General features: G+C 35.1%; 4 protein-coding genes and 1 pseudogene across 4 annotated transcripts; 3 read left to right on the forward strand and 2 right to left on the reverse strand.

Annotated features, from left to right (window-relative positions):
* Positions 1 to 3,563: 3,563 nt before the first annotated feature.
* LOC142542939 (uncharacterized) lies at positions 3,564 to 8,198 on the forward strand. Its single transcript, XM_075649861.1, has 7 exons — positions 3,564 to 3,676; positions 4,724 to 5,293; positions 5,897 to 6,051; positions 6,271 to 6,366; positions 6,673 to 6,929; positions 7,311 to 7,531; positions 7,649 to 8,198. The coding sequence occupies exons 2-7, from the start codon at positions 4,985 to 4,987 to the stop codon at positions 8,021 to 8,023; spliced, it is 1,413 nt and encodes a 470-aa protein (XP_075505976.1). The 5' UTR covers positions 3,564 to 3,676; positions 4,724 to 4,984; the 3' UTR covers positions 8,024 to 8,198.
* A 263-nt stretch (positions 8,199 to 8,461) lies between these two features.
* On the reverse strand, positions 8,462 to 10,852 carry LOC142541794 (uncharacterized). Its single transcript, XM_075648254.1, has 2 exons — positions 10,607 to 10,852; positions 8,462 to 10,459 (listed from the first exon to the last, which is right to left on the reverse strand). The coding sequence occupies exons 1-2, from the start codon at positions 10,850 to 10,852 to the stop codon at positions 8,462 to 8,464; spliced, it is 2,244 nt and encodes a 747-aa protein (XP_075504369.1).
* A 3,268-nt stretch (positions 10,853 to 14,120) lies between these two features.
* On the forward strand, positions 14,121 to 17,015 carry LOC142541518 (uncharacterized). Its single transcript, XM_075648043.1, has 3 exons — positions 14,121 to 14,804; positions 14,996 to 15,163; positions 15,262 to 17,015. Exons 1-3 carry the CDS (start codon positions 14,265 to 14,267, stop codon positions 17,005 to 17,007), a joined length of 2,454 nt encoding a protein of 817 aa, XP_075504158.1. The 5' UTR covers positions 14,121 to 14,264; the 3' UTR covers positions 17,008 to 17,015.
* A 917-nt stretch (positions 17,016 to 17,932) lies between these two features.
* LOC142541795 (uncharacterized) lies at positions 17,933 to 18,850 on the forward strand. The gene has a single exon (XM_075648255.1). The coding sequence runs from the start codon at positions 17,933 to 17,935 to the stop codon at positions 18,848 to 18,850; it is 918 nt and encodes a 305-aa protein (XP_075504370.1).
* A 2,354-nt stretch (positions 18,851 to 21,204) lies between these two features.
* On the reverse strand, positions 21,205 to 24,908 carry LOC142542940 (26S proteasome non-ATPase regulatory subunit 13 homolog B-like; annotated as a pseudogene).
* Positions 24,909 to 25,499: the final 591 nt, after the last annotated feature.

Consider the following 25,499-nt stretch of genomic DNA (forward strand, 5'->3'; position numbering starts at 1 on the left):
AACATTTCAGCATCATAAACATTTAAAATATGCATTTAAATCATAAACATTTAAAATCAACCTTTTAACATATTAAATGATAACATTTTTGACATAATAAATCAAAAACATTTAAAATGTCAATTTGACATAATAAATCATAAACATTTAAAATCAATGTCATAAAAATTCATGAACATTTGGAATAATCATATTAGCATATAAAATAGAATTCAGGACATTGCCATGATGTTTACTAATTTCTAGGTGTAAAATGACTGTTTTACTCCTAGACATAAAATTTCACGTTTTTGACATTTTCTTAATTTCATTAACTCTAACATGACCCAAATAATTACTTAAGCCTAAATTAAAATTCTCATACTTTTATTTAGCTTAAATACTAGACTTTTTAATTAATTCGTAATTAGTCGTTTTGAAGGCGTTTTATTCCCGAAAAATCCCAAACTTTAGAATAAAATTCCTAACTTTAAAACTTAGACTTTTTTATATTATTTTAGCTCTCGTGAAGCACGACTCAACCCCCGTGAGCCGTGTTTTGATTTATTTTTCTCAAAGAAAACCCTAACTTCACGCCCTAAGCCCTACCCGAGCCATCTTTCGATTTCCTCGAGCCACCCTCGAACCATGTTGGTCCAGACCATGACCAACCCCTTAGTGCGCCCTACTGAACCCTTGAAACCCTTAGTAACCATCCCAAAGCAAGACCCGAAGCCCCCGACCAACCAACAGCTTGGCCGAGAACTCCAAATGGCCAAGGACTCTTGTTGGTGTGCTTAGGAACCTACCCGACGCCCCAGCCCCTGAACCAACCTCTAGTGCACCTACCTAGGACCCTAAGGACACACCCTAGCCCGGCCCTTGAACCACAGAGCGATCCCCCAAGCCCCTGGAAGCCTGCACCCCGCTGCGCATGTGATGTGTGATCCTCGGGTAGGAGTCCTAGTGGGTTAGGACTCCTCCCAGCCCTCTTGAATCGGACCCTAACATGGCTAGAGCCCCTTCCCCGATTGAACCATCCCCTGACCGAGCCCTGGCCCCAAGCCGTGGCCCTCCAGCCCCCTCAACAAGGAACCCGATAACGCCAAACCCCATGACAGAAAACCGACTCCAGCTTGATTCGTTTGTGGTTTCCGTGAGTATGGTGTGTCTCTAGGACTCTAAAACGTGCAAAAACTTTACTTGATCATAACTTAACATCATGGCAGCCCCCTTCACTTGTAGAGCATGAGTTTGAATCAAAATTCATAAGTTTTAGACATGTATGTGCAATATTCTGAAAATAATAAAAGAATTTCATGTTCCTCAAGCACACGATATTTAAAACGATAATACGATGTGATCGATTAGAAAAGGAGATATATGGCGTGCCTTTGCGTTTTAAACGCACGAATATACGTTGACGACGAAGAACTGGGACGAGGAGACGATGGCTTTGATGCTTCCCTTGAATATCCGAAAATTCTTCTTCAAAATAATGAGTGTGTGGCCGTGTGTTTGGGAGAGAATTTGAGAGTGGAAAATTCAGAAGTGGCGTGAGTTATGTGATGGTTTATGGTAGGTTTTAACACTTTAAATATGATAAAAATCACCCACCAATGCTTAGGCCTATTAAGCACACAATTTAGGCCCATTAGTGCTTAATTAGAGTTTAATTAAAATTTTAAAATAGTTTTGTTTAAATAAGTTTGTGAATTTATTAGCCGACTTACCAAAAAGTTCGTATTTTTGTTGAAAGACCAACACCGATAAAATTTACGTCCCGACGTATAAAATCACCTCAAAACCCCTTATTTTCAAAAATATAAAAAAACATCACCCTTATTTTAAATAATTTAAAACAAATAACCAATAAAAACATTTTTTATATTTCAGCAAACGGTCTCCGTTTTTCGATCGCAACTCGAATTACCTTTTAAAATTACATTTTAATACAATCATGTAAGAAAATATATTTTAAACATGTCAATATGCACAACATAATTAATTAATGCAATTAAAATATTTAATTAAAATACACAAAGAATTTAATAACTCGTATGCATGTGGTTCGCGTGGACCTTCAAATTTTCGAAGCGTTACAGAATACCTCTAAATTTAAACTTCATAAAATCATTAAAAATCTAGAATCAATATACTTTGGTATCATATCGCATTGCCATCTAAAATTAAATTTATTTGCGGGCAAAAATTTGTGTGAGACGGTCTCACATTCATGAAAAAATATTATTTTTTATGCCTAAGAGTATTACTTTTTATTGTGAATATCAATATGTTTGATCCGTCTCACAGATAAAGATTCGTGAGAAACCTACTCTTAGTGGGATGTACCGTGCATTCAATTCAGAGTTTTGATGATTTTTAATGACTTTTTCAAATGATAGACTTTTACGGATTTGATAGATTTTTATTGACTTTTATGGAATTGATAGATTTTTATTGACTTTTATGGATTCTCACATATTTATAAACAAATTTTATGTGGATTCATGTAGACTTTTTTGCAAGATTTTTATAGACTTTTGTGAATTTTTTTTATAGAATTTTATATTTAATTATAACATATTATTTTTTATTAATTTCTTTGAACCAATAATTAATTGACATATATAACATATTCAGTTTGAAATAATTTTTCAATATTTATATTAATAAATGAATATACTTATTTAAAAGTTAAATTATTTTATTCTTGCATATGTAAATATGTGGGTTTGTATGCATGTTTGTAAATTTTTTAAAATACATCAATTGCTTAATCTGTAATTTTGTTTTTGAATTGATAATATACATGCGAAAAGAATATTATTTAACATTGTGTTGATATAATTTTGTATAAAAATATCATTGCTTATATATTAATTAAAAATGCTAAAAAAAATTTAAAAAATCATGGTTGTTGCAAGGCTATTCAATTATTAAGAATTAAGCTTCATTTTTTGGATCATCTTTTATTATTATTGAATATTACATTAATTTGTATAAATCATAAATTAAATATCACAAAATCAATTCTAGAATTTAAAAATTCCTATGATATTAAAATAAAAAATTATTAAATGAACAATCAACTAAAAAATGAAAAATTTGAAAAAGAAAGTTGAAAATATATATAGAGATACACTTCGAAAATTTGAGAGAATGATATAGATAGATGAGAGGAGAGAAGATACGAAGAAAAGTGATGTGAAGCGACATAGAGATAAATAAATAGCTTGTGTATGAGTTATAAGTTTTAAAAATCCATCCAAATCTTTAGGTTGAACCAAATACAATTTTTGACAATTTATAGTTGTACCTTAAGCTTTAATGTTTGTATGTTAATGAATTCCATGAAATTATTAAAAATCTATTGAAAATTTGAATTATTATAGACTTTTATAGAGTTTTTAAAAGTCAATGTTGAATACCACTTGAGTTTTTAAAACTCTATGAAAATCTATTTTGAATAACACTAAACTTCTATGAAGTATGTAAAAGTCTTAATTGAATACACTTTTAAAATCTACAAAAGTCATCAAAAATCAATAAATCTCTTATATTGAATACACGCTTGTCTAATAGCAGAAAGTGGGCCTCACCTCGCGCCCCTGTCTGTTAGGTCTCGGCTTTCAACCTTTCCACTTTCTTCGATCTTATTTCCATTTTCTTTTTCTCCATGCTCCCGAGAGAAAAGGTAAGATTTTTTTTTTTCATTTTATTTCTTCCGAGCGTGTACTTTTTTTAAATTTGTTGTCATTATTGAGTTTTTGTTTGATCGAGTCCGATTGTATGAATGAACCTCATGTTCTTGAAATTCATTGTCGTAGCATCGTCAGAAATCGCCATCAGGCAAATAGGAGAAAATGTTATTGGAAATAGCTGGTGTTTTAATGTGAAAAAATGGTTATTCAGTTTAGAGCGCAATGTTGTAGATCAAAACATAATTGAATTTAGATTATTTAAAGCGCGATTTTTTTTTTATATTTTATTTTATTTAGAGCTGTCCCGTAGCTAGAATTTGACTTAGCTGTGATTTCACTATTATAGGGGCAAAATGTACCACCACATACAATGTTTCAAAATGGGATGCAATGTAGTTTAGAATTTTCCCTTGTTCATGTATTCTTCTTTTTTTTTTTTCTAGCATAATATCTTTAGGTTGATTAGTGATTGATGCTACGGTTAACATCGATGAGGGACATGATAATCTTATTATTGGAGCTCCCACTTCTTTACCTCTTCTAATTTTTCTCTTCGCCATGCATTTTCCTGTCGATAACATTGGCATGTCTTATCCTTTTGGTTATTAATTGGATAACAATCTATATTAGCTTGAATCAATGACTGTGTCATCTACTCATGTCGTAATAAGGCATCCAATTAAGTGATATATGTCTTCTCTGGAGATGAGTTAGAAGGAAGTGTTGTCCTTCATACATTTTTAATTTATCAAAAAAAATTAGTTTCTTATAAAAACTGGCATGTAAAAACTTTATAACATATATTAACATTTTATTGCGCACTTACCCAAGAAAAACCTGGGAAATGTGTGTTGTTAAGTAATTCTTGATTCTTTTATTTTAGTTTATTCTATGTGCAAAGAGCTAATACTTTATATTGAAATGACTGTGTTCAGCATCTAAAAGTATTAGTTTAAGTTAAATTCAATGGTGTTTTATGCAGAGAAGGACATTCCCCTCTGTTGATAAGGCTTTGATTACTCTTATGCTCATGTTTGCAGGTTCTGATGATCTCATCTCATCTACTTTTAATCTTTAAGATGATTCCCATCAGGAATTTAATTGGCATGGATAGAGAAACTCGGTTTTGGCATCAACAGTTTTGACATTGAAATCTCACATTTGTCTCATTAATAATTCCGACAGTTGTTTCCATTGGCATCAGCTACTATCCCTTGTGAAAAATCTTTAAGTCTATCTGTTTGCATTCTGAAGGAGTTATTTTCTTTATTGATGATATTGAACCTAGGAGCAAGTCTGACATGGCCACCTTTGTCAACAATAAAAATATGTCCAAAAGTATATCTATTGCATCTGACTCTAAATCTTACTCACGGAAGCCTTTGGTACCAATCATATCACTAAATCATTGGAAAATTGGAAAAGGAGCCGGTGTTCCGATAGCATCATTTCTTATTAAAGCTATTGCATTGGAGTTGTTGCGGAGGTTCTCAAGGGCAAAGTGTCCTTTTATATGGAGTGGGCTGCAAGCATTGCAAGTACTTTGTTACCCCCCATTCAAGTGGATTCAGTGCTGGAATCCTTTCGGAATGTTGGTTAAAGGCATGCAGGTGGGTTCTGAAATGAAAGATTGTTTCTTTGAATATGGCTGATCCTGACATGCATAATCTGACACTGGTCATTTTGTGTTTGTTCCAAGCATCTGCTTTTACATTTTACATCTATAGAATTGAGGCTAAAGCCGTCTTGTGAAATCATTTATGGTTTCAAAACTATAATTCCTGATTACAAGTTCCAATCATCTCATTTTGTGGTTTTCATTTCTCTTCTCTGGAAACTGGTGTACATGTTTTGTCTTTTGTTTCTTTGTGTTCCTTATCTTAAACATTATTTCAGGCACAATTTTGGGATGATACTTATGTGGTATCCCCCAGCCCCCATCTTGCAAGGGATATAACACAAAAATTAAGAAGTGGCTATTTATATCTATCAAAATGCGAATTTCGTTAGTTTTTTCAAAATTTGGAAAAAATCACGGGGTAATGGAGGCAATGACATAGTTTCCTTAACATTCAAATATAGTATTGTGTTTGTTGTCGTGGTTGGTAGTTTTTTTATATCTACAAGGAGGATTAGGCATCATTTTGGGAGCTTTAATCCATTGGAACCATTTTCTGAAGCTAATTTGTTGAATGTAAATTGCCTTTGTTCAGATGTTATCACGCCCTTTATTGGTTCTCTCTATTGTGGATGCTTTCTCTGATCATTCAGAGAGCAGCAATCCTGCAGTGGATAATACTGAAAATAATAATATCAATGAAGATTCTCAAGCACGTTCAGATTCTCATTCAAGATCCTCTTCCGTACAGTGTGATCAGCGACACGAGGTGTGAAAAGTAGTTGTTCATGTTATATACCATTGACATAAATATTTTGTTTGTGGATGATTTCTTTACGCTTGCCTACATAAAGTCACCCACATTTTCATTCTTTTGTACTCATGGAAACTACACTCGAGTGGAGTTTGATTCTGATAAGACATTTTTCACTGGATTTTCTGTCCTTTGACTTTCTTTTCATTGTACAGAATTGGCAATGAAAAACCTCAAGGTGTGGTTTCCACAGGGTGGTTCTGTAATCTTTGTAAAGAGCTGGAAAATCAGGGAATTACTTTGCCAGAGAGGTGAGTTTATTAGTTATGGTGTTAATACATCTGTTATTAGTGCATCATATATGATGTGTCACATGTGTTTATGCTAAGGTTTCTATTTGTGGCAATATTTAGAAAATATAGTTTAATGAATAGTATTTGTAGGACCAGATCAAACAAAGTTAAAAGAAAACAGGTTAATTTTAGGTTTATTGACTGTTATCCCGATTAATTGAAACCTATTTTTTCCTTCATATTGTGGTCAATAATCTGTTAAATTTATGTATATAGTAGAATTTCTTCTCTATATTGGAGTATCACACAGTTGTCTTTCTGCAGAATGAATGAAGAGGAACTTCAGAGATTTTATGTAGCTTCAAATGGAGATTTATCAAGCTTGTTATTATCAGTTAAAAAAACAATACTCTGGAGAGAGACTTACAGACTTCTCTCTGAGGAGGAACTCGAGATGTGGTCAAATATGGTTTTCTGGCACGGTTTTGATGTGATGCATCGACCCTGTCTTATTGTTCGTCTTGGGCTGGCATGTACCACCTTGTTGGCCACTGATAGACCTTGCTTTGTGCAGGCAGTGGGTACGCTCTACAGCCACACTTGGAAATTTTTTTAGTGTTCTCCGTATCGAAATTCGGCTCTGAATATATAATGTTATGAACTAGCTGGTTCAGGTGAAACGCCAAAGGGATCATTTCGAGTATAATGCTTTATTTCTTTCCAGTTGTTCTCTCCATCTTTTCCACTCCCTTAATGCTAAGAGAATTTTAGAGTCAGTTGCAAGTTGATGAGTCATTGTCTTTCTGGTGTCTAAGCTTTTGCATTTGTTTCTCACAATTTATGTAACACTCCTTCTGAAGTACGTTAATATTTTTGTCCTTGCAGTTTAACTATCACCATATTTGTCCCCCTGATTCTTTGATTCGCGTGTTCAATGTGCTGATAGCTGTTTGTAACTGAAGTATCTCAGGTGGAGCACGGTGTCCTCTGCTTGGTGGATGGAGAAAATCCTCAAATTACTGTTATAGTGGATTGTCATGGGTTGTCACCTCTGAAAATTCCCATGCAAATGATGAGACACTGCTGTAATATTTTGCAAGACAACTTTCCAAATATCCTTGGTTGTTTAATCATTATACGGCTTCCTCCAATAGTTCGTGTTATGGCACAGACATTTATACAAGTAAGCTTATGACTACTTTACGTGACAAATTGCTTGGCACGAGACAATAAAGTCAAAAAATTTCATCCGCATACCCCGTTATTTAAATTTGCACTATATTTCTGTCCCTTCCCTCAGGTTCTCAAACCATTCACCAAGCAAAAACTGAGAATCGAAGGAGAGGCATATCAGAAAGTTCTTTCCAACTGTTTCCCAACACTTCCATCATATCTTGGTGGTCCGTGCCCTTGCGAAAGCTGTGCTAAACTGGAAAAAGGCAGCATGCCACGAAGTTTCGATAGCCATACCGGCACATCAGAGGCAGTTGCTGAGATCACGAACAGTGAGGATTTCTCATCCAACGAACCAACTTATCAGTATGATACAATCGTGGACAATAACTGCAGTCAAACATTGCGCTCTGCTGTCATAGGTATTCTCATTCTCTGGGTTTTAATCGCTTTTATTGAAGGAATAAATGACCCCTCAACTCGTCCATATTTACCCCCGTGATGTGGTAAGAGAGGAACGGCCCTCCCTATTTCTCTCCAAGTCTTGATTCTTCTCATCCCTTTGGGTTAAAATGTCTATATATATCTAAGGAACGTAGGAACTACCAGACTGATGTGTTGTAGTTATTTGTTAACAGTTTCTTACGGTGATAAATTTGTAAGAAATATTTGAATTCCGTGAAGTGAGGATTGATATCTTAAAAATAAATCTCCCCTCCTACTTAATCATACAAGCTTCTAGCCTTCAGGGGCGGTCCTAAGAAAAAAGAGGTCCTGGGCGAAACTTATAATATGGTCCTCTTGTATTGATTCGAAATTCAAATGTATATTAAAAAAATTGAATAGCAAAATCAAAGTAAACCAAAATGTGTAAATAAGAAAACAACACATAGAAAAATGTTTACATAATTTCTCAAAATAATTTATTCAACAATCAATATTATTTAAAACGCACTCTTCTTGCGTTTTTTGAAGCAAAGTCATCAATTATGTCGTCATATGAGATATTCTCTAGTATGTCTTTTTCGATGCAGAGGATCGCCAAACTATTCAATATCTCTTGACTCATTGTGGTTCTCAAATAAGATTTCAATAATTTTAACTTGGAAAAGCTTCTCTCAGCTGATGCTACAGTTACAGGAATAGTCAATAAAATTTGATACGTAACCACAACTGTAGGAAAAACATGCATTTTCAATGCAAACTCCAAAATTTTAATGGCTGTCCAAGATTTATTTGTGTCGTAAGCTTCAAGAGGTAGCATCTCTTGCAACATTTGTAATTCTAAAAGCAGATCATGAGCATCAATATCAGACGCATCGTCCTTTTTCAAAGCAGATTCAAGATTCACACAACATTTTCTCAAATAATATTCATCCAATGCCATTAACTGTTTTCCATCCAACAGAAATCCAAACATATCTTCAAAATTATTCAATTGCTCAAATCTACTTCTCAACTCCAAAAGAGCAATATCGACCATAACAAGAAAATAATCAGTCCTAAAGCTTTCCTCAGCTGTTTGTGGTTCTCTTTCAGTATTAGCAACCTCATCAAACTGTCTCTTTCTAGAAGCTTGTCGTCGCTCAGGAAATACAGGGTCGACTCTAATATTGGAAGCAATTTCTTTAGCAGAATTTATGGCAGATGCAAATCCTTTTTCCCTGTAATTCTCAAAAAAAGAAACAAGCCCTTTCAATTGTTTCACCGCAACATCAATATGCATCGTTTCAGATTGTAAGGATTTACTAACCGAGTTTATGTTGTAGAGAATATCATACCAAATCACCAAACTTAACAAAAATTCAAAGCTACTAAGTTCATGTGTTGCTAACAATCTAGCATCCCTGGATAATCTTGCATCCTCAGTTAAATCCGCTACCTTAAGTAAAGCTTCTCTGATTTGCCCAACTTGTGACTTAATGGCCTTGACACTTTCGATATGACTTTCCCATCTCGCAGTGCACAATGACTTGAGTGTCAAATTATCCAAACAGTCAAGTAGAGTACTCCAACGTTTTGTAGAATTTGAGAACACGGTATACATGCATTGACATGCTCCAAAAAAAGATTTTGCTTTAAAACAAGAGTTTGCCATATCACAAATAACCAAATTAAGACAATGACTACCACACGGCATATAAAAGGCTCTTGGATTTATATCAAGCAATCTTTTCTGAACACCTTGATGTTTTCCTTTCATGTTGGAGCCATTATCATAACCTTGTCCTTTTATATTACCAATATCAAGTCCAAGAGAGTCCAATGCAGCACACAATTCATTGAAAAGGCTCAATCCACTCGTGTTTTCAACATTCAGAAATTCTATAAAGTATTCCTCAATTTTTACAGGAACGCATGACACATCAACACACCGTAATATTAAAGTCATTTGTTCCTTGTGGCTTGCATCAGGAGTATAATCAAGTATCACTGAATAATACTTTGCTTTCTTAACCTTTTCAATGACAACATTTTTCACTTTTAATGACATATTCGTTATCAACTCATTTTGAATTTTATGACCGAGGTAATGATGATGAATTTCTTTTCCTTTAATGAGCCGAAGATGTTCTTGCATTATAGGATCAAACTCGGCAATCATCTCAATCAAGCCCAGGAAATTACCCTTTGAACTATCCTCCATATTTTCATTTTTTCCACGAAATGACAAAATATTTTTAGCCAAACATTTTACCACTGCTATAATTCTTGTCAAAACCCCTCTCCAACGGTGTGTTTCATTTTTAATCTGTTCCTGCAATTCTTTGTCAATTGTTTCATTTTTCCTCAACCTCACTTGTAACTCCACCATCGATCTCAAATTAGCAAGATGTTCACGACATTTTTCGTGTTCTCTAAGCTTCTCACTTAAATGCTTCCAATCTCTAGATCCGTCTTCTGCTAATTGACTTCGTGATGGAAGTGTTTTGAAAAGCTTACAGCAGAAACAAAATACTTTATCTAACTCCTTTGAATAAACTAGCCATTTTCTTTCATGACTTGTTTTGTTTGGAAGCACTCTATTATAATGCTACGAGGAAAAATGTCTACCAAGTTCATCATGTGGGTATTCAAAATTAACCTCTCTAATGGGGCCTTTTTCAACGAGTAAATCCCTCATTTTTGTATCAAGGCTATTCCAAACTCTTGGATCAAATATATTCAGAGAATGATCTATGTTTTCATTTTCCTCAATACCCATAGTGTTTGCAACATACATCTCTTCTATTTGGTCGTCAAAATGATTTTCTTGTGCGCTCAGATTATCGACATCAACAATCAAATTTTCTTGAACTATACTCGTTTCTTTCAAAACAAACTTATCCATAGAGCCTTTCATTGATTGGGTCATCTTCTTTTATGTTTGCTTTTTTTTTCCTTTTTGAACTTCCAGATGGGTATTTTCTAGGCATCCTATTTCTTCAAGTGATACAGACTGCACCAAGAACAACCACAAAAAAATAATTGAACTATAAAGAATTATCCTTCACATTCATAATTATAAAATTATCCAAAAAAATTCACAATGAACTATTAAAATTCAAAATGCATGTGCTAATTTAATTTAACACCAGTTAATTTAGCAATTCAAAATCAAATTCAACAAAAGTCCCAAATTTCAAAATTAGGTTTTGAAAATTCATACCTCTAATCTTCGACGATAAAAAATTTACTAAGGGATGACGAGGCGCAACGATGAGTACTGAAACAAAATTGAGATGATAGAAGACAATTGGAATGGAGGTTAGAGATTGGTCAGATCGTATAGCTTCATCCGCCGAAATCGAAAATTGAGTCTTACGATTTGAGTATTGAAAATGCTGCTGTTATAATTTTTTTATCATATTTAGGTCTTATTATATATATAATATAATTAAAGTAATTATTTGGGTCCCAATACTATTATATATATATATATATATATATATATTAAAAAAATTTGGGACCCCCATCAAAATGGGACCCTGGGCATGAGCCCAGTTTGCCCTTGGAAAGGGCCGGCCCTGCTAGCCTTGTTCCAAGTAACACACCGTCGGACTGAATCTCCGACGGTGTGTTACTTGGAACAAGGCTAGAAGCTTGTATGATTAAGTAGGAGGTAATGCAAAATGCAGACTGCTGTTATAAACGATGGTGAAGGCCAAATTATGTTAGAATAATAGTATTTTGAGATTACAAAATCATATTTTCAAATAGAACACACTACATAGAAGTTGTGGCGACGAGAAATGGCTTAAATTGACCAAATTTTCTAGATTATGACTGTGTATCATGATATCTTTTGTTTTGGAACTTTGATCTATCAGCAATCATATTTGGAGTGCAATATCTATATCAGACTCCAATGTCAATCGTGTGGTTTCAATAAATTCAAGTCGAAATTAATGCTTAGACCACATTAAGTTGTGCCTAGAATATCCAGTTGGCTCCACCTAGGACATTACATTATGGTGAGTGACTCTTCGGATTCCGAACAAATAAAGACCTGTTTTACTAAAATCTTGTCGAAATATTAACTCCATTCTCTGTTTGGCCCGTCCACTTCAAATGAAACGTGGTCTCGATTAACTGAAGCCATGATTGATAATTGCAGCAGCAATCAATCAATCAATCAATCATACTTTCAGTATTATCATCATTATTATTATGCCAAATCATTGGTTTTAACGCTCTTAATCTCTAATTCTGAATATTTACATTTTAGGACATTTTAGGTTCTGCGATAAAAAGATAGTAGGTCCACTTAGAAACACCATGCGCCGTATTTCTTTTCTCTAAGAGCAAAAATTAGTGGAGGGGAAATAATGATGTAAGCTCTCTTGTGTTATAAATATTGAATATGGCTTGCACTTAGATTTTAGTTGGATCCACATCAAATTGGGTGTAACGATTACACAGACACAGAGAGAGAGAAACTAACAGTACAATTCCGTGTAATCCAAAAAAAAAAAAAAGGGATGTCCTAACTTCCGTGCATCAGCGTCAAATTCGCATCCGCTGACACGACATTTCGTTATAAATTGCATTTTACTCCCCTTTTAAAATTAAAATAAAATATCACATTTTTTTATGACTAAATAATCGATAATCAAACTCGGTGAAGCAAAGGTTCGAATTAGAGTTTGGATTCGTGATCAGCTTGTTAGTTTGTTAATCTTATCCAAAATCATTCATAGCCAAGTGGAGCAAAAGATAAAATACACTGTGTTATATTTTGGAAATTTTTAGCCTAGGGTCGAAGCTTGAATTTTTACATAATAATTTAAACCAGTTTTTAATCAAAATATACAGTGATACAATTGAGGGCAAAAACTTGTATGAGACGGTTTCACATGTCGTATTTTGTGAGATGGATATCTTATTTGGGTCATCCATGAAAAAGTAATACTTTTTATACTAAGAAAAAATATTATTTTTTATGCTAAGAGTATTACTTTTTATTGTTAATATCGGTAAGGTTGATCCGTCGCACAGATAAGGATTCGTGATACCGTCTCACAAGAGACTTACTCACAATTGACATGTGTAGCACAAGAACTCCTTTCCATTAATTATATCGGATTAGTTTGCTAGAATATCGGTGGTGAATTTAATTAATTAACTGAAATAAGTAAAGATAAATTGTTTTATGGCAAAAACTTGGGTGAAACGGTGTCACAAGTGATATTTTGTGAGACGAGTCTTTTATTTGGGGTACTTTTATGCTAAGAATATTACTTTTTATTGTGAATATCGATAGGGTTGATCCGTCACACAGATAAAGATTCGTGAGATCGTCTCACAGTAGACCGACCTACTCTTATTTTATTAGGGCTAGTCTCATTCTACACGTGACTTCGTCAAATGAGACAACTATTCTATGTTCAAGCATTTAATAAGGGATATTATCTCTAATCACCCAATCTTATAAATATTATCTGGAAGCCAAACCCATTGAATAATTAATATCGTTTTCACCATTTTAAAAGCCAATACAGATGAAATATTGAGGCAGGCCATTTTTTTAAAAAAAATAAAAAATTCCCAAGGACTCGACCCGACCCGACACTAATGTTTTTCACCTTTATTGAGTGGGATCGATCCCAACACACAAAGTCGTAGAACGACAGCTACCACTTTCCTATGGACAAATTGGAAAAATCTTATTTCTTTAACTTTCTTTAATGTCAGCCGAGACAAAATTTACAAGCTACGCGGGTTGGTGATTTGGTGTACGTACAACATATGCATACATAATATACCTCTATTCAATATTATATTTCATTACTATTCTTATATGGTTTCCACTAACCTTGACGACATCCACCTCGAGGTATATAATTATAATAATTTAAAATTCGAGGATGTTTACATAATTAAAACAAAGCAAGTGTATTATATACAAACAAACAAACAAATGCATGCTCCACCTATAAGCTTTATCAGATGCTTACATAAGCTATAATCGCACTTCGGCAATAGATTTGCAACCAAAAATATAGTGTGGTCACACGCACACACATACAATATATATATATTATATGAAAATAGTATATTCATCACATATATATTATATCAAAATAGTAGCAAAATATAACTTTTACTTTAACGATTGACCCTTTGCTCTCTTCAAAGGATCAGAAATTCACTTACTGACACAATCTTTTCCCATTACAAAATCCCCCGTTTCACCTCCAAGAAAACGCACCATCTTTTCTTGATTAACCTCTAAGCCTTACAAGAAAACACGAGGGTTGGCGATGTCCCAAATCGAATCAAACCGTGTTAAGGCAATGTGGCGGTGCTGGCTGTCATCAGCCTTCCGCACGGCCATTGCATGCTCCATAGTGGCCGGTGCGACCCTTTACGGCCCAAAAGTTTTCACCAGTCAAGTAACATTCCCTGCATTTTCATACGTGACAGTGATTCTTATCATCAACGATGCCACCTTAGGTGATGCTTTCCGTAGCTGCTGGTTGGCCCTTTATGCCACCGTGCAAGGTGTTTTACCTGCCATTTTCAGCTTGTGGTTGATCGGGCCATCCAGGCTAAACGTTGGCACCACCTCAGTGGTGGCAGGCCTTAGTGGATTCATAATAGCTCTGCCAGAAAACACTCACTTGATATCGAAGCGTATAGCGCTTGGACAGATTGTTCTTGTGTACGTTATAGGATTTGCTCATGGTGAGAAAACTGATCCCATTATGCATCCAGTCCATGTGGCGGCGAGCACCGCCTTGGGGGTGGCGGCTTGCGTTTTGGCAATGTTGTTTCCGTACCCAAGTTTGGTTTTTTGTGAGGTAAGCAAATGCATGTCGTGGAGAGACCCTAGTGCGTGACATGCATGAAAAGCATATAAACCCTGATAAAGTAATACATAGACGTACACACACAAAGTACATATATATATATATATATATATATATAATTAGTCAAGTTAATGATTACTAGTCTTATTGGAATAATTTCCGTGCCATTTTCTACATTTCAGGTGAAAGAGAACTGCAAACTCTATATACAAAATGTTTCCCAAAGGCTTAAATTATATATGAAGGCTTTCTCCGCAGAAGATAGTAAAGTGCCCAAGGGATTGATTTCACAAGCCAAGTTTCTTAATGCCACAGCAACCAAACTTCTCAAAAACATTGAATCAAAGCAAGTAAGCTCATGAATTCCCATAAGTTAATAAATGTATTGATTAAGAAGTAAATATCTTAAAACATATATTTACATGTCACATTGAAATATTTTGAGCAGGAGAGCATGAAATGGGAGATAATTCCGGCCATGTTCTTTAAATCCTACAACAAAAATCCGGCAGAGAAGTTGACAAATGTTGAATCCATATTAAAGGGAATGGAGATTTCCTTGACAAATTATTCTGAATTCCCAGTCAAGATATTGGATTCCGAGCTCAAGAATGGCCTCCTTGTTTTGGAGGAGCAATTTTTGAATCAAGTTAGCAACATGGCTGTCGAAAAGACGATTTTACCCCAGTCTGATACAGAAATGGATTTAGTATTTTCTCAAACCATGCAAACCACTAGTGTCCCATTAACGAGCAAAGACTTTCCCTCTTTGTTCTTTATATTCTGTTTAAAACTCATGCAAGGTATATCAACACGATCTGTTCTACCACAAGTTTCATCCAAACCAGGATCAGAATTATCAAATGAGCACTCACAGAAAGAGAAAAATTGGTCCTTGATCACAAAATTATGGAGTTTTAGTCCTATTACAGTTAACAGAAGGAGATTAATGCCTGCCCTAAGATGCTCACTTTCTTTAGGATTCGCGGTTCTGTTTGGATTGATGTACAGCAAGGAAAATGGGTTCTGGTCGGGTCTTCCTGTGGCGATAAGCCATGCTGCAGCACGAGAAGCGACACTGAAAGTTGCGAACATTAAAGCACAAGGGACGGTTTTGGGGACGGTATATGGAGTAATGGGGTGCTTTCTTTTCGAAAAATACGTGCAAATAAGGTTTATTTCACTACTTCCGTGGTTCATTTTCTGCAGTTTTTTGCGCACCAGTAAAATGTATGGCCAAGCCGGTGCGATTTCTGCAGTTATAGGGGCGGTCTTAATCTTGGGAAGGGATAATTTTGGTCTCCCTAGTGAATTTGCAATAGCCCGAATTGTTGAAACTTTCATCGGTTTATCTTGTTCTATAATGGTGGATATGCTCTTGCAGCCTACAAGAGCTGCTGTTTTGGCCAAGATTCAACTTTCGAAGAGTCTCGAATTGTTGCATGAATCGGTGGGATCGGTAAGTATTGGATCGTGGGGCGAGTTTTTCTCTGGAGAGAGGCAAAAGAAGCTGAAAATCCACGTAAACGAGCTCGGAAAATTCATGGAGGAAGCTGAGATGGAACCCAACTTTTGGTTCTTGCCTTTTCATAGTGCTTGTTATAGTAAGCTCAAAGGGTCTTTGTCAAGAATGGTGGATTTCTTGCTTTTTGGGAGCCATGCACTCATGTTCGTAAAACAAGAATTATCAAGAAACGGAGACTGCAAGGTTTTAAAACATGATCCAATCTTCAAATTAGAAGCTGATCTAAACCTTTTAAAAGATTTGATTTCCTCTGCCATTGAACTTTTCAAGGAAGTTAGTTGGGTAAAATCACTCGAGAAAATGGAACGTGAGTTCGAGAAGAGGAGAGGTTCCCTCGATCTTGAGTTGGGAAAATCTTCGGTCGCATGTGCGATCCAATGGTCAAGATTTGATGATGATGAACTGGAGAAGAACACAAATTCTTTTCTCCAACATTTAGATGAACTTGTTCATCAGATGGAGCTGGAAAAGGATGGGGAGGAGCTCAAGAACCAAGTGATTTTAAGTTTGTGTTCTTTGATGTTTTGCATGAGAGGTTTGCTGAGAGAAACCAAGGAGATTGACAAGGCAATGAAAGAACTTGTGCAATGGGAGAATCCCTCTAGCCAAGTAGATATGTGTGACATTTTATGTAAGATTTCCGTATTGGGAAAAAGTGTAAAATGTTAATGAAATTAAAGGATATATAATGGAGATTTCATTCATATACAACGATTATTGCTCTAATTCTTACAAACTTTTTGAAGCCTCTACGAGGGTTATTGATTAATTATGTGTTTTATTTTTAATTAACAGATTCGATAATCTATGACATATGATTAATGCATTGAATTAAATTAGTCGAATTAATCTCTATTTTTTTGATTAATTGCACTCTATATAGTACAAATTGATAATTAAAAAAAATATCTTTAATCTAGAAAACAACAGTACTAAATGCATCACAATATTTTTGAAAAGATAAAATCTTGTGTAAGACGGTCTCACGGGTCGTATTTTGTGAGACAGATATCTTATTTGGGTCATCCATGAAAAATTATTACTTTTTGTGCTAAGAGTATTACTTTTTATGGTGGATATCGATAGAGTTAACTCATATCACATATAAAGATTTGAGAAACCGTCTCATAAGAGACCTAGTCATTTGAAAAAAGAACAAATACAAGCGACATACTATTTTAATTTCAAGTGCGATGAACCAAACATTTATATTATTATTTTTTAATAAAATAGAGATTACGAGGTTTTATCACAATCTTGTAAATGATTTAAAATTTTAAATTGATTTATTTTATTGCATATATATATATATATATATAATATAAATATTCAATAACATAATTTCTTCTTTTATATTATTTTGGTCGTAATTAAGTTTTAAAATTTGGTACATTTTTAAATATTAGTGTTTATATTGAATTAAGATGCATATAGTTGATTGAATATACAAAATTTATGGAAGTTTTACCAATTTTTTTAAAATATTTTGAACATGAAGTTTTACCAACTTCATACAAAACATGTGCAAGTTTGAATTTGTGTTTACCACCATTGATTTGATAGCAGCTCATTCAGTTGCCCTAATTTAACAAAAATGGCAGCCCTAATTTACCAAATCTTCTCCTCCTCCGCGCTGCTTTCGCTAGGGCTTTACCACCTCATCTCCGCCACCAAGTACCACCTCAAATCGCCGCGCGACTACGCCGCCAAGCTCTACCATCCTTTCCCCAACTCCAACCAGCAGCATCGCTCTCTCAGGTATTTGCAGCTTCACCTAGTTATCTTCTTCCTATTCATCGTCCTAATCCACCAGCTCCTTGTGTCTTCCGATGCCGATCCCCTTCTCAAAGGCCGGACGCCGGTCCACCGCCTCATTTTCCTGCAGTCCGCCGCCGTGATATTCTGCTTCATCCTCCTCTCCGCCGCGGTCCTCGTCTCTGAAGCCACCTCTCTTCTCCCTCTCCCCACCGATCTCTTCTTCGCGATCGCCGCTGCACTCTTCTTCCTCCAGTATTCCCTCTCCGCATCCGACGCCGCCGTCCAGACTTCAGATCTCCAGGCCAAGTGCGATTCCGTCGCGGCACATGTTTCCGCGTTCTCATCTGCCCTCTGCCTTGTTCTCTGCTGTCAGCCAAGACTGTATGCGGCGGATGCTGCTCTCGGAGCCTCGTTCTGCCTGCAAGGGCTGTGGGCTCTGCAAACAGGGTTATCACTCTACGTGGATGCCTTCATCCCGGAAGGCTGCCACAAGCTGCTTGATGTCGTCAGCGGGGTTGAGGGATCAACCAAGTGCGAATTGGATGACTCGAAGCTAAGGGCAGTGGCAGTCTTGGATCTGATGTTTGTGCTTCATGTCCTTTTCGTGCTTTTCATTTTTATCGTGACTTATGCTGCTATTGCCAAGACTTTGGGTATCCGCAGCAGATTTGGATCGTATGAAGCCTTACCCGCCGGGGCTGCCGCAGATTCGAACCATATTCAGTTAAAGACTATTGCTGGAACTCAAGCCTGATTCGCGAGGTATTTCTGTTCTTTAATCCTATGTTGAAAGCGTTGTAATTCATACCAATTTCAAGTGAATTTTTCTCGATGAAAGCGAGCTTGTACGATGTTACCGAATTGAACCGATTCTTATAAGCGAACGCGTGGATACTCAATGGCCAGTAGGAAATCTTTACCTCACGTACTTTGTTGTACTCTCTGCCTTCACTTGTTTACTCGATTCCTATATACTTTGAGGCCAAACCAGAAATTTGATGTTACGCCATGAAAGGTAAAACAAAGAATTCGTTACAATATCCAAATTCATATAAAAATTAATGTGCAAAACCAGCATTGTAGATCAAAAGAAGACTTCTTTTTCTTTTCTGGCTTTTAACAGCTTGCCAATCACTAGAAACTGAAGAAAGTTGGGAAATGTACTGGTTTGAGTTTGGAGGGATTGAGATAAAGAGGATTGAGACATTGAGTAAATTATGAAACCTTATTTTGCTGTCGAAGTATATAGTATAAAGAATTTTTTCCTTAAAATCGATGCGGTCCTGCAAGCATCTAAGGTAATGTCCGGAGCAGACTAGAGGGGCAAGCAGAAAAATCCTATGTACTATTTGTTAAAAAAATCTAGTCTCGTCCTTTGAAATTTCATCAAGCCACTTTCCATTCTCCGAAATTCATGGATAACATTCACGTTCTAGGAATACTTCCAGCAATAAATGAGACCAAAGTCGTCCCGTCATATTGTTTAAATAGGTCTTTTGTTAGACGATCTCACGAATCTTTATCTATGAGACGGGTCAATTCTACTGATATTTACAATAAAATTAATATTCCTAGCATAAAAAATAAGGCAAAAACTTGTGTTAGACAGTCTCACGGGTCGTATTTTGTGAGCTTATTTGTGTCATCTATGAAAAATATTACTTTTTATGCTAAGAGTATTATTTTTTATTGTGAATATCGTTAGAGTTGACCCGTCTCACAGATAAAGATTCGTGAGACCGTCTCACAAGCAGTATTCTAAAAATCTCCGCCTAGGACCGCCTAGGCGCTGGGCGGTCCAAAACCGCCCCGATTTTAGGCTAGTCGAAACTTCTAGGCGCCAGGCGGTCCCGGCGCCGCCTGGCGCAAAAGCCGCCTAGGCGATTTTACAATTAAAAATCCGCCTAGGCGGTTTACACTTAAAAAAAAAAAACAAATTATGAAGAAGCAACTATGACACAAGGATGGATTGTTGATGGTGGAGACGAAGATGTTGAGACAAATGTTGAAGATGTAATGGAACTTCACGAAGAAGAATTTGTATCGGATGAAGAGGAGGAAGAAGTCATGGATTTTGAGTTTGAATCCGATATAGAAGAAGTATTGGAAAAATATGGAGATGAACTAGAAGAGTTAGATGTTTAGGTTTAATATCAATATATTATGTTGGAAAAAATGTTGAACAAATTTAATTTTCATTATACAACGGTTGTAGTAAAGTAGTAAACTGATGTGGATGATTCATATATAAAAATTTATTAATATATATTTATCATTACAATTTTAAATTTTATAATAATATATATTTTATATACAAACATAATACTCATGAACCACTTAATGAATTTAAGCTTCAAAAAAAACCGCCTAGGCGCTAGGCGGTAGATAACCGCCCGCCTACCGCTTTTTAAAACACTGCTCACAAGAGACTTACCTAAAAAATAATATTTTTTTATGGATAACCCAAATAAAATATCCGTCTCACAAAATACAATCCGTGATATCGTCACACACAAGTTTTTGTCATATTGTTATTACCATTTTCCTACATGTTTTTGATATATCATTTTCAGAAAAGTCAATTAGTTGTGCATAATTGTGAATCCTTGCCAATTTTTACTGTAGAATCCTTATATAAAAAATATTAACCAAATTCAATTAGTACCGCTGCGTTTGAGTGAGCATGACACAGAACATTGGTCACGCAGAATTTTATTTCACATTTATATTTGATTCAACTACTGTATTTGTATTTTGTGATATATTTTATTTTGCATAAAACGTAAAGGATACGACACTTTATTACTGTTTACTAAAAATTGACAGGAAATTGTGCACTACGATTCATCGTTCCACATTTTGCAGTATGCATATACGCATAAAACAGTATACATTTATTATATCAAAATTAAAAACAAACTATTTTTACCCCAACACGACAATTTTAGTGAATTACGCTCATAATTTTTCTTCCCAGTTTTTGCGAGACAAACCTTTTCCCAAAAACTAGGCCACATTAAGTAATTGACGCAGTAAAACTAATTTCCGGCAACTCTCGATTGAATGAAATCATTCATGAAAGTAAAATATCGTCGAAAAGCATGGTGCTGCATCGAACATATCAAGTTAGAAATATGTTGCTAATTGTCCATATAAAATTTTAAAAATAAATGCATGCTATTGTAACATACAAGGCAGCCCGTGAAAATTCTGATTTGAGATCTTTTAGTGAAATCAATAGTAAAATTTACCTCTAAAGGTGATCTGCAGAAATGACAAGGATAAGCCAAGAAAGTTATGCGGCAACAAGATCTGGTGTTTCCGCCTCCACAGATAACAAAGCAGTGTGTACTTTATCCACCCAGTTGTCGAGCCTGTTGCGCAATGACTTGATCTGAGGAATTCCAAGAACTCTAGGTTGCACCCACGATACATAAACAGTTCCCTCAACTTGATCAATTATCCCCTCTATTAGATGCACCTGCAGCAACAATTAGGCAGCAATCACCTTCTAACAAGGCCAAATACAGAATTTGAAGTCTACAATGTCTCTGGATTCTGGAACACCTAATGCTATTTTTCAGTTAAACCAAGTATGACATGTTTAGCATGCTGTCATAAACCCAGAAATTTGTAATACCCAATTCAAAATCTCACTTGACTAAAAGATGGATGAAGAAGATATCAAATTTCCGTGTACTTACTGAGAGGCTCTTCATGAGAAGATACTCCACATCTTCTACAGTCAGCCTGGTCCGGTCAGCAATGACATTTAATGGAATAGTTCTATCATCTGATGAACGGCTTCAGGTAACACATGATTCATGAGTTCAACAAAAAATAGAATAACACAGCAACTCATTAACATCAGTCATTATTCATTTCTCCTAAATCACCTGAAAATAATCTCCATCAAACAGAGAATGTTAATCTTTTCCAGGAGCTTTTTCTCATTCTGGACCAAGGCAGGTTGGGTACGCAGAGCAGCTCCATGAACATTACATAGTTCTTGATAATGAATTAAATCACCAGAATTATATGCTTCAATTATACAGTATAGCCACTCAACTTTAGTCCCTAGAAGACTTTTTATCTGCATAAATGCCAACTAATTGTCCAACGAACGTTTAAAAGATAGCACGAGAATAACCAAATTTTTAGAGCTATGCAACCCCGTCCATTGATTTGAACCACAATGTTCGTTTTCGGTATGCGTGTCAGTGTTACACTGACAACAGTAAGAGGTAGACCATAAAGGTGTGGTGTAGGGCATGGGTAGGGTATGTGATCAGCAAGAAACCACTAGATGAGCTTCCCTTGAATATCATTTTCGAAAGATGGAGCTTTTACATAAAATACTTACAATTGGATGCGCAAGAAGTTCACCGAAATTGTAGATGTTTTCCCCCAACAATGCCGACAGAGACAAATCAAATGCCAAATCCTTGGAAACAACCAACGTGGTACAGTAAGTTAGCTAAAAAGACAGCATTAGTAAATCTCCTACACCTAGAAATCATACTACAAAAGGACAAAGGAAAATGATTATGGAATGAAGCAATTTTATTCAATTGTTGCTTCATCAATTCACGCATGAAACAATGAAAAAGAACCACGCACTGCATTCTGCATCACCAGCCAGAAAACAAGAGGACATATTAAACTTGAAAGTCAACATAAATGACTGTATCCATAAGCATACCAGCAAGCATAGACTTCACGACAAAGGTAAACAAAAATTCTTCATGGTTTGGTTGTTGCATGTGGCACACGCTTTCCCGTACTAAGTATCGAATTTTTAATCAGTAAATTTCATAATATTATTTCTAGCCCAGTCATTACAACAGGCGAAGCCTCGTCAAGTGGTTTATGTAATAGATCAAATTAAGATTGATCAAACGAATTACCACAAAATATAATCACAAGACAAAAAAAGGGAAAAAGGTGATTACGGACTGTGGAATTATTTTGATATGGTTAATTCTGTTGCCAAATACTTTGAAATAAACTAGATACAATTTTCTCTTTAAAAATGTTTCAACTTTTTTATACATAATTTCATTGAAATATCATAGCTTCCGGTTATTAGTTGAATTCCATGAAAGCCATGAATAACCTTCGTATCACCAAAGCTGCTTCTTATATTATAAAAACAAAAAAGTACAAACAGCCTACCAGCTTGAATGATTCTGATAAGGAATCCAAGGAAGTGTAGGCTAGAAAAAGGAGAGCACTTTTATAAAATTCTGCAAATTCTTGACGAGATTTATGGTATTGTGATGAAACCCAATAGAAGCTGGCATACACAGACGGATCAATGTCAGTCATGTTGTCAAGTGTGCATTTCCCCTCATCTAAAAGTTTCTTGCATTCTTTTTTATCTCCCTGCTCAAGCTTTAATGTACCCATTTGAACTTTGATGTAAAGTATTGGTTCCTTTATGCGCACTTCTTTCGTATCACGTAGCTTTGCAATCACTCCTTCAAGATAATCTATAGCGGCCTCTTTCTCCAAGTATTGTCGAGAAATTATAACAGCAAAATGAGCAAGCTTGAGAAGATTGATCTTTGTCTCAAAATCAGTTATGAAATTGTGATAAAGCTGTATTAGAGCATCCCCAGCCTAAATATAGAGATTAAAGAAACTTAATGTTAATTTATAACACAAGCTAAAGAAGCACAACAATGCAAAGAGATAGATCATTGATATGGGAAGATAAGACTGCTCATAAGATATTGTATAACATAGGGAGGATAATCAATACTGTGTCTAGCAAAGGATCAAACTAATGTCATGTGTTCATCAAAAAAGAGTTAAACATGAAATGCGATGCCACTAAGACCAACTAAAAAATAGAAAAATTGGCTCTGAGAAAGAAAAAATGTATTTACATCATGATGTCATGCAAATGAACCAACTGGGTTTAGGGAAATCTCTTCACAGTTCAAACATTTGATGTATCTAAATCAATACCACATATGAACAAAGAAATAGAACTAGTTGCACAAAAATATTTACATGATCACACGATCAAAAGTAAACATCGCCAAATTGTTTAACTAATAAATAAATGTCTTTCAATTGAAAATGAATTCAAAACAATGTATTTGATTCTCTTGCGCTCAGCTATCACTTTCCAAAGACAAAATAGAATGCCGAAGTATCTAATCATAAAATGCAAAGACATCATTCACACAATCCTAAGCCTGTAAATTTTTCGAGATCGATACTCATTAAATGAACTACTGATAGCTTACGTTTTCTCAGTTCCTCAACAAGTTAATTCTAAAAAAGTAAGGTATTGAACTCTCCCGCCGTCCATGCTCAAAATCCTACCATACATCCCTGTTCCGTGAACTGCACTGCATCACTAAAACCCCTAAAATCACTCCAATAAAGCACTAACCCCGAAACAACATTCCAGTGCCCCCAATCAAACGAACAAAACAATTGCAAACAAAAGTAAAACAGCAAAATTATATAACTACAGTAGCAAAATGAATGATAAACCGCCGCAAAGGTACGGAGAATCCATAGGAGGGTTTATCACCTGAAAAACGGCGAGTGCCACCGAACTGTTCGAGCTTAAGAGTAAGCTCATGCCAGAGCTTGCGTTGGTACAGATCTGAAAGCGAGGTGTACCACTCTGAGAGCTCAGGGTGCTCATTTCTCTGTTTTTCCAAATACTGCAAAGCCGCCATTGATCTTCGGCTTTCTGTATTCGCTGTTCAATCAACACCGGCAAATTTTAGGTATACTTTATTTTTTTCATACAATTTTAAGGGAAAATCGTGATTGCCTCTGTAAGTTTTTCCCCCTAATTTTGTTGTTTTAACAAATTTTCGCTTTAAAATTTTTGTTTGAACCCCTAATTATTTAAATATTCATAAAATACCTTTTAACTCCTTGAATTTTGTACATACATTATTATTCATATCAAGACTGTTTTCAAAAGCATATAACATAAATACATACAACTGCATAAGGTTATATATGTTGAAAATTAATATTTAAAACACGTGTTTCGAATAATTGAATGTTGAATATTTGAATGTTGAAAATAAGAGTTGTAAATATTGAAAATTAGTGTGTGATGATGTAGGTAATGATGAATTTATTTTTGGATTATTTGTAAAGAAATTATATAAATAGCCTCACCATTTGTGAAGAAATTCACAAGTGAGTAGAGAGAAAAATTTTATAAAGTGTGTAGTTTGGTAAATTTTGAGAGTTTGAGATTTTTACTTTTTACTATAACTTTTTACTTTTTCACAACACGTTATCATCACGAAGCTCTAAAGGTCCTCCATATTTTTCCAAGCTCCAAAACAGAAGAAAATGGTAACAAAAGTAATAATATTTATTTTACTGTTTATTTATTTATTGTGTATCTATTTAATATA

Source organism: Primulina tabacum, chromosome 4 (genome assembly GCF_025594145.1).
Source record: "Primulina tabacum isolate GXHZ01 chromosome 4, ASM2559414v2, whole genome shotgun sequence".
NCBI classification, from domain to species: Eukaryota; Viridiplantae; Streptophyta; class Magnoliopsida; order Lamiales; family Gesneriaceae; genus Primulina; species Primulina tabacum.